Here is a 9,996-nt window from a genome sequence, read left to right on the forward strand (position 1 = left end):
CAACCTCTTCCTGTGAATAATTCTTCTAATTACTATAATAGTGAACAATTTTTGAGAATTACAAATAACATTTTTCCATATAGGAATATAAACAATTTGACCTTATTGAAGCCCTTAAGGAAGAAAATTAAAATTTTTTTTCTTTTCCCCTCTCTTTCTTTCATATTTCTCTTGATTTTTGTGTTTGGATGTCAAACTTTCCACTTAGTTCTGGTCTTTTCTTTATAAATACTTGGAAATCTTCTATTTTGTTGAATGCCCATACATTCCCCTGGAAGTATAATGTCAATTTTGATGGGTAGTGTGGAGGAGAGTAAATAGGAAAAGTCTGCAGCAGAGCTGGAGAAGCTGGGACTGCTGAGCTGTCATTCAAGGAGAACATTCTAATTGGAATGGTGACCAGGAAAAACTGTTGAGAAGGATCTGACAAACTGAAAAACTGGGTCTCTTTGACTTGAGACAGAAAGGAAGAAGGACAAAAGTCTTGCTCTCTGATTTCTCTCTGCTGTACTACAGTGGCTGAATTCTCAAGACCTGTTAACAAATTTTCCCAAATCTGAACTATATTTCACCATCCTCCAAACTAGGAATTATTCTAGTATTAGGGAAACCCCAAACCCTCTCTCCCTCCATCTTCTTATCTTTCCCTTTCTTCCAAATAAACCCCTTACTTAAACTTAGAGAACAGAAAGAGTGATTTATTTGATACACCATAATATTCACTCTGAGTTTATTTAGAGATACTCACAGAAGAATCAACTGAGAGGGGAGGGAGGAAGGGAGGAAGGACAAGGAGGGAGGTAACCAGGGAGGGTGAAGGAAGGAAGGAGGAAGGAAGGGAGATTAGCAGATCTGATCTTGAATTATTATTTCTACTTAAATTATCTCCTATTACAGTAGGTTATCTTTGGTTATAGACCCAATTCTTTTGCCTTTCTGAATATCATATTCCAAGCCTTGTGGTCCTTTAGTGTAGATGCTTCTAGATCTTGTGTAATCCTGATATTTGAATTGTCTCTTTCTGGCTTCTTGCAATATTTTCTCCTTAGTTTGGAAGCTCTTGAATTTGGCAATTACATTCCTGGGGGTTGTCTTTTGAGGATTTAGTGTAGCGATGATCTATGGACTCTTTCAATGTCTATTTTTCCCTCTTGTTGAAGAACATCAGGGCAGTTTTCTTGGATAATTTCTTGTAGTATGATGTCTAGGTTTCTGTTTATTTCTGGGTTTTCAGGTAGACCAATGGTTCTCAAATTGCCTCTTCTAGAGCAGTTTTCATGGTCAGTTATTTTGTCAGTGAGATATTTCATGGTTCCTTCTATTTTGTCATTCTTTTGACTTTGCTTTATTAATTCTTGCTGTCTTATGAGATCATTAGCTTCTACTTGCCCAATTCCAGTCTTAAAATACTAGTTTTCCATTATGATCTTTTGATTTTCTTTTTTGGTTTGGTCTGTCCTGCTTTTCATGACTTCCAGCAAGTCATTTCTGGTCTTCAATTTGATTATTATTTCATTTGATTTCTGGACATTTTTTTCCAAGGTTGAGGGGCTTCCGAGTTAAGATGGCTCCAGAGTAGAAATAGGCCTCTACCTCTCCTCTCCACCAATTGAGACACGGTGTCTCAAAAGATCAAAACCAAAGTCAAACGAGTGAAGGAGTTCCACAGTAGGGCACAGCACACAAGGTAGGCAAAGTTAGGGCATTTCCATGCTAAAAGGGGGCAAAATTACTCCCACCAAGGGGCAAGCTCATCATCCCGCTCTCACTTCACCTACCTTGCCGGAGTCAGAGCAAGCACGGGACAAACTTCTAAGTCCTAGTAGGGAGGCTGGCTGAGGTCAACACAGACTTACTCCTAAGAGAAACAAGACATGGAACACCAGGAGGTTGAGAAAATGCAGAGATAGGGTTTGAAGCTTGGGCAGAGAGGGGCGGCTCATAGCAAAATGCCACAGAGACCTGAAAAAGTAACCTCTGGATTAAAACCTCTCCAGTGCTCAATACAGAGACTTGCCTACACTCCACACCCATACCTCTGTGAGGCAATCTTTAAATTCTTAGGGGCTGGACCTTCCCCTAAGAGCAGCTAGACAAGGCTGAAGTCTGGGAAAAATAGCCTCTGGGCAAAAACATCTCCAATGCTCATTACAGAGACTTGTCTACACTCCACATGCAGACCTCTGCAAGGTAATCTTTAAGTTCTGTGCATAAGGTAAGAAAATTACATACTGACTTGCCCTAAATCCTACATTACACAACACAAACAACATATGACATCACATAGTAACAAAATTGTAAATAGATATGTAAAAAGGGTATATAATATGATTGTAAATTAATTGTATTATAGTGTATGTTTATATGTAAACTATGTGTAAATATGAATTGTACATAAGTATATGTGCACATATATAGCATATATGTATATTTTGTATTATGTACTAGATGTACATGTGTAAATTATGTACATAGCTCATTAATATCTTTTGTTACATGTATTTGCATAAGTGGTTTAATGTTTGGTTTGCTTTTCATTGTAAAACTTATGCAATGTTGTGTTTATTGTGATTTAAAAATTTTTTTCTCTAAGTTAAATGTTAATGTACTGCAATAGTAGTACAGTTTTCTGTTTTAGTTGATAAGAGTATTTTAAGTTTGATATTTTCATGGAAGTTATGTTCATCTTTTGTTTGATGTTATTTGCTGTTTTGATTTTGATTTTGCTTCTGTTTGACTTTTGTACTTGTTCATTGTTTATTTTGTTTTCCTTTTCCTTTTTCCTTGTTACAATTCCTTAGAATAGGTTAGTGTAAGTTAGAGTAAGATAGCTGAGAATAGGTTGTTTGTTATTTTGGGTAGATTTCTTAGTTTAGGTAACTGGTAAATATTTTAGATTGTGCACAAATTCAAAAATTGTGTTTCCAACACGATTTTTTATTTGTGCAATAGGGGGGAATTGTGATAAAGGATGGAAATGTTTGCAATTTGCAAAACTGTGCAAAAACTGAAAAATGCAAATCTAGGTATAATTGACAGTTGCATGTGACCAAGGGTCACATGGGAGCTGAGCTGCAGGATCTGGGAAGATTCCATCTTGGCCCAGTGGACTTTCTCCTGGTCTCCAGAGGAGATTGAGTGGAAGACTTGGAGAGGTTTTCCCTCTGTTGAAACTGAGGAAGGGTTCCTGTACCTAGCTTCTGGCAGCATTTAGTCTTACTTGGACATCAGGACTTGCTTTCAGATCCTGGCTCTAACTGTTTTTGGACTCCTGCTGTGTGAGATTTGGGTATATGGTTAAGTTTTTTTAGTTTAGTAACCTAGTTAGTATAGTTTAGTTAGTTTTAAATAAGAATAAGAATAAGCAAAACCCCTAAGCCCTTATTCCTTTCCCTTCCTAAACAATAACATAGATTTTTATATGTTTTTTCCTCTTGTGTTTCCCTTACCCAAAATCCTATCCTAACAGTTCTTAGGGGTTGGACCTGCACCTAAGAGCAGCTAGACACTGATGAGGACTGGGAAAAATATCCTCAGGGCAAAATCCTCTCTGGAGCCCAATACAAAGATTACCCACATTGCTCACTTAGACTTCTGTCCAGGAAGAAGCAAGGCAATGACCACCAACTCCCAGGACCTACAACCCACAACCACCAAAAAAAAATCAAGAAGAAAACCTTAACTCTTGATAATTTTTATGCAGAAAAATACAGACTAAAGAGGAGACAACAGAAGATGACAAACAAGTACACACATCCGAACCTTCCAAAAAAAATGGAAAATTGGTCACAAGTTCTTGAAGACTTCAAATCTGAGATTATGAGAAAGATGGAACAGGTTTGTCATGAAAAGTGGGAAATAGTTCAAAAAGAAAATAACAGTTTAAAAGACAGGATCTCCCACTTGGAAACTGAAGACCAGAAATCAAATGAAATAATAAGCAAATTGAAGACTAGAAATGACCTGCTGGAAGTCATGAAAAGAGGAATAGATCAAACTGAAAAGGAAAATCAAAAGATCTTTGTTGCAAATCAGTCATTTTTAAAAACTAGAGTTGGACAAGTAGAAGCCAATTATCTCACAAGACAGCAAGAATTAATAAAGCAAAGTCAAAAGAATGACAGATTAGAAGGCAACACAAAATATCTCATTGAGAGGATGGTTAACCTTGAAAACAGATCTTGGAGAGATAAGTTGAGAATCATAGGCCAACCTGAAAACCTGGAAACAAACAGAAACCTTGTCATCATACTACAAGGAATAATCCAAGAAAACTGCCCTGATGTTCTTCAACAAGAGGGAAAAATAGACATTGAAAGAGTCCATAGATCATCACTACACTAAATCCTCAAATGACAACCCCCAGGAATGTAATTGCCAAATTCAAGAGCTTCCAAGCTAAGGAGAATATATTGCAAGAAACCAGAAAGAGACAATTCAGATATCAAGGAACACCAATTAGGATTACACAGGATCTGGCAGCCTCCACACCAAGTTTGAGATTCTGTCCTTTAAACTGTTATTTTCTTTTTGAACAATTTCCCACTTTTCTTGCTGTCTTTCCTATCTTTTTAACTTGGTTCTTAAATTCCAGCCTGAATTCTTGGAGAACTCGTGACCAATTTCCATTAAAAAAAAAAGTTTGGATGTATTTGCTTGTTTGTCTTCCTCTGCAGTCTCTTCTGTAATCTGGATTTTTTTTTTCTCCATAAAAATTATCCAGGGTCAATGCCTTTCTCTTGTTCTTTTTGTGGATTAATGATTGTATTTCTTGGGTAATGCTGGCCATTGCTGGGCTGGTTTTTCCTTCCCTTCCCAGCCAGAAGTCTGAGCGAGGAGGACAGGCTGTCTGTATATAGAACTATGGAGTGTGGTTTTTGCCCAAGGCTACTTTTTGATTCTTGTAGCTTCTATTGTGTGTCGCCCCTCTCTGCTCTTTTCTCAGGGCCCAAGGTTTGCACACTTCAGCCTTCTGGGGTCCCAAATCTAGTTGCTCTCAGGGGTAAGTCCTTGGTGGTCTTATTCATCTCCCAAGGAGCTAGAGTTGCCCCTCACAGTTGCATTTTGGTGGATGCTATTTCAACCCTCAGAGTATGGAAATGCCCAAATCCCAGGTACCTTCGATGTTGCGCCCTATTGTGGGGTCCCTTTGTGCATCTGAACTTTCTTTTTTTTGTCCTTTTGAGATAGTCTATATTGGTCTTTAGTGAGGAGAGGAAGAGTCCTACTTCTACATTGCAGCCATCTAATTTCTGTATTGTTCATTTTCATAAGTGAAAAATCTTATAAAACCAAACACCCCTCCAAAATAAACCCAAATAAACAACTAGAAAATCACATCCTTTGAGGTACATTCCAACTCCAGCAATTCTTTCTCTGGAGATAGCATTTTTTGTCTTGAGTCCCTCAGAATTGTTGAGGCTAGATCTGAACTCAGGTCTTCTTTATGCCAGACCTAGTGCTCTATCCACTGAGCAACTTAGCTCTTTCCTTACCACCTCATTTCTTTTTATAGAAGGGCTAGGGTGTTAGAGTTCCACTATGAGGACAGCTAACTATAGAGAAGAGCCAGGAAATTGATTCCATTTTGCATCTTCCTATTTTACTTATAAATGCTCATGGCCAATTGGGATAGGGTTGAATCTCGTGCCAAGTTTTCTGAAAGTTTACCCTTTCCTTGCTTTTATTTTTGTTTTCTTTCGTGAGTCAATAGACCACTCAGAATCTTCTTCTTCTGGAATGTTTTGCAAATGTCCACTCCAACAGTGTTGCCTTTGGCCACCAGCTTCAGCTGACAAGGAGCTACAGTGTTTGCTGAATAAATTGGTTTTGGGCCCTTTGGGCTGCTATTGTGGTGCCTATGACTCTTAAACTTCTCTGATAATTGTTTTTGTTTTTTTACATAGATAAGGTTGAAGTTGCTATAATCATGTGAAACAATTTATCATCTTAATTCTTTCCTCTGATTTAGTTCTGTTTTTGCTATTCATTTTCATCAAATAGCTGATTTTTTTTAAATCCTTACCTTCCATCTTAGAATCAATACTCAAGGCAGAAGAGTGATAAGGGCTAGGCCATGGGGGTTAAGTGACTTGTCCAGGGTCACACAACTAGAAGTGCCTGAGGTCAGATTTGAACCTAAGACCTCCCATCTCTAGGCCTGACTCTCTATCCATTGAACCACCCAGCTACCCTTCCAAAGAGCAAATTTTGAAATAACTTCATTTTGATAACTCATTATGTCCAGCATCTCCCCACTTACTTCTTGAAGAAAGTGTTTATGATACATAGGTGTGAAGTTTCTGAGCCATCGACAAGCCTTTGGTCTCTTTCATGATTGAATCCCAAGCCACAGTTTCTTTTTGTCATTCTCTTCTGTTTCCCTGAAGTCACCAAATACCAACTTTGTTCGAATTGTTGGGTCTGTAGTGAGGAAGACTTCATACTTGCTTAATTTTGGATTCTAGGCAAGTCACTTACTTCAGTGTCCTCAAATGTAAAAATGAGGGAATACAAAACTTCCTCTCTCAATTAAAAGAACCCCAAGATTTAGATAACAGATCAAAAAGAGACAGAGAAAGAGAGACAGAGACAGAAAGAGATAGAGAGAGACAGAGAGGGAGAGGGACAGAGAGAGAAGGAGAGAAAAAGAGAGAGAGAGAGAGAGAGAGAGAGAGAGAGAGAGAGAGAGAGAGAGAGAGAGAGACAGAGACAGAGAGAGACGGGGGAGAGAGAGAGAGAGAGAGAGAGAGAGGGAGGGAGAGAGACGGAGAGAGATGGAGAGAGAGAGAAGGAGAGAGAGAGAGAGATGGAGAGAGATGGAGAGAGACAGAGAGAGATGGAGAGAGAGAGGAGAGAGAGAGAGAGAGAGAGAGAGAGAGAGAGAGAGAGAGAGAGAGAGAGAGAGAGAGAGAGAGAGAGAGAGAGAGAGAGAGAGAGAGAGAGAGAGAGAGAGAGAGAGAGAGAGAGAGAGAGAGAGAGAGAGAGAGAGAGAGAGAGGAGATCGGGCAGATTCTGGATAGTCAGAAGGTTCCCATCACTGTTTTCTCCTGCCTTTGTGCCAGGCTTGTGACTTGTTTCCCAAACTCAGTATCTGTTGGTCTAGTTTACTCACACAAAGAGTAGTGTATTTCTGTATCCTTCCATCTATCCTCACTCAGCCCCTCTAGTTCATGGGTTGACTCTCGAGTATATCTTGTAAATATTGTCCTGCTGCTTTGAATAGATCGTTTTATTGGAGTAAAATCTACTCCTCTAGAGCCATACCCTAATGCTGAGGTGCATATCACCCAAGCTCTGTAACGCCTATAAAACGGAGTTTTCCTTATCTTGTTCATATCTAGTTCACTTTGAATATTATCCATGCTTTATGTGGAAATTGGACTGGAGTTTTTATTACTGGATCTTTTCTTAGATATTATTTCCTGTGAAATAGTGCTACTAATTTTCTTGTATTGGGATTAGCAGATGAAGGTGTTCAGTCTCTTCCCTCTCCGGCTTTTGTCCTTTGTCTGCCGTGATTAGAGAGGAGCAGATGTAGCCAGAGGGAAGAATAGGAGAGACTGGAGGGTGTGGAGGCATAGGAAGATGGGTTAAGGTGCACAGAGGAGCGTGGGTGACCCCTTCACCAAATAGTTTTCTCTATTTCTCTTCGCTTGCCCTTCCACTCCACTCAACAGTTGTGCTACAGGTCGTGTTGGACCACGCTGTGAATGTTCGGAGGCAGAGTTGTCATTACCAAATTCTGGATGCCGGCCGTCTAATGGGACAGGTCCTTTGTGCAGCGGGAAGGGTCAGTGCCATTGTGGACGGTGCAGTTGCAGTGGGCAGAGCTCGGGAGATTTCTGCGAGTGCGATAATGCTGGCTGTGAGCGGCACGAAGGCATCCTCTGTGCAGGTACCTGGGAGGGCTTTAGGGCGGCGAATACCCCAGAAAGCACCAGATAAGCAGGACGGCTCAGATGAACGCCCAGGGGAGTCAGATGATCTCCGGAGCAGGGTGCTTGCCTATTAGGGGAAAGAATTCTCCATTTCTGCCCCTTGACTTTCCTCCTGTCCCACTACAGGCTTTGGCCAGTGTGTCTGTGGAGTCTGCCACTGTGATGCCAACCACACCGGCCCAGCCTGTGAATGCAGCAAGGACACGAGCAAGTGTATGAGCCAGAATGGGGTCTGCAATGGCCATGGCTCTTGTCACTGTAACCAGTGCCGGTGCCTGGAGGGTTACTATGGGATCCAGTGTGATCAGTGCCCAGGCTGCAAGACCCCATGCGAGAAGCACAGGTGAAGAGTGTGGGTGCAAGGGTTTGGGGGGACCCAAGCAATTAAAGGGAAAGCTCCAGGTCCCTTCTATGTGTATTAAATGGAATTGGGTGGGTGCTGGGAGAGGGGTTATTGGAGAGCATCGGTGAGTGACTCTTGGCATTGGTGGGACAGGGACTGTGCTGAATGTGAGGCGTTCGAGACAGGACCACTGGCCAGTAACTGCAGCCTGGCCTGTGCCCATGTCAATGTAACAATGAGCCCGACGCCTCTGCTGGACGATGGGTGGTGTAAGGAGAGGACTGTGGATAACCAGCTGCTCTTCTTTCTGGTGGAGAATGAGGCTGACGGCAGGGTGGTACTGAGGGTGAGACCTCGAGAAAGTAAGTATGGCTGGGACCCCTGTGCAATACAGTGGGGGGATGTGGAGACATGATTGGGGCCCAGAACTCACAAGGCGGTGGTGGTGGGGCCGAGAACATTTCGTTTTGGGGTGGTAAATCCTGGGCATGTCATGCAACCACAAGGTTTGGTGCTGTGGGCAGAGCTATGATTCTGGTTCTGGGTAGAGGTGGTATCCATGGGTACAGATTAGATCTTTTTTATCTACTTGTTGACAGAATTAGGCAGGCAGAGTCCTCTTAGGGAGGCTTCTAGGCCTCCCCAAGTGCTCGTCCTTCCTCTTTTCAGAAGGAGCAGATCACACCCAGGCCATTGTGCTGGGTTGCATAGGGGGTATTGTGGCAGTTGGGTTGGGGTTCATCCTGGCCTATCGACTCATGGTGGAAATCTATGATCGGAGGGAATTCCATCGCTTTGAAAAGGAAAGGAGACAACTCAACTGGAACCAGGTGAAGAGCCAGTGCACTCCCTCACCCCATTCTTATTTCCTGCACCCTCCCTCCTTCCCTTCGGTCACTCTTTTGTAGTTTATTGGCTTCTACAGCAGTGAGGATCCCTTGGCAGCCAGCCTTGTGACCTCACTGCTTCATGTCTTCCAAAGTCTTGCTGCCTACCTCAAGAACCCTTTTTGCTGGCTCCATGATCCTTAGGAAATCAGGAACTATCCCCTAGTTCCTGAATCTTGTACCTTCTCTCTTGCTCTCGTGTCCTGTCTCTCTGCACTCCCAAGTTGTCTTCTGTTGGCACCCAAGGGGAAGCTTCAGATTCAAGGATCCCTTAAGACCAAGGAAAAGACGCTGGTGAAGGCAGCTAAGCTCCCTTATCAGTTTCTGACACCATCTCATTTCCCTTTAGGATGACAATCCTCTCTACAAGAGTGCCGTCACAACCACCATCAATCCTCAGTATCAATCCCAGAATGAGGGGAGCTCTGGCTAAGCAGCTGACCACAGGGAAAAGACCCCACCCTCTTACAGCAGCAAGTCCTCCATGGATCCCAGACTTCTCAAGGCTTACTTTGAATCCTCATTTCCCTTTGAACAGTAGTTAAGAGGGGAATCCTGGTCAGAGCTCTCTACTCCAATCTGTTCAGAGGGCAATTTCCTATCCAACAATTGGATTATTGCTTCCCCCTCCTGCCAAAATGATTTAAGCGCTACAGGGAAACTCTCCCTTGCCCCACAAGTGCCAGAACTCTTCCTGACTTGATAATAAAGAGCCTTACCCAGAGCTAGATCTACTGTATTGAGTAACACCACCAGAGGGGTAGCCCAACTCGACACCATGCTTTCCTTTAACTGGTTTTGGAAAGTGAAGACTCCCCACATCTAG

At 42.1% G+C, this 9,996-nt stretch overlaps 1 protein-coding gene across 3 annotated transcripts in view; it reads left to right on the top strand.

Annotated features, from left to right (window-relative positions):
- ITGB7 (integrin subunit beta 7) overlaps positions 1-9,892 on the top strand; it is a 33,907-nt gene extending 24,015 nt beyond the window's left edge. For all 3 annotated transcript variants that reach the window (XM_056798140.1, XM_056798141.1, XM_056798139.1), the window contains exons 11-15: positions 7,680-7,897; positions 8,067-8,283; positions 8,437-8,645; positions 8,953-9,113; positions 9,520-9,892. In XM_056798140.1, coding sequence (XP_056654118.1) covers positions 7,680-7,897; positions 8,067-8,283; positions 8,437-8,645; positions 8,953-9,113; positions 9,520-9,603 — 889 coding nt within the window. In that variant the 3' untranslated portion in view covers positions 9,604-9,892. The remainder of the gene's footprint in view (positions 1-7,679; positions 7,898-8,066; positions 8,284-8,436; positions 8,646-8,952; positions 9,114-9,519) is intronic.
- Positions 9,893-9,996: the final 104 nt, after the last annotated feature.

The sequence above is a fragment of the Monodelphis domestica genome, chromosome 5, assembly GCF_027887165.1.
Source record: "Monodelphis domestica isolate mMonDom1 chromosome 5, mMonDom1.pri, whole genome shotgun sequence".
NCBI classification, from domain to species: domain Eukaryota; kingdom Metazoa; phylum Chordata; class Mammalia; order Didelphimorphia; family Didelphidae; genus Monodelphis; species Monodelphis domestica.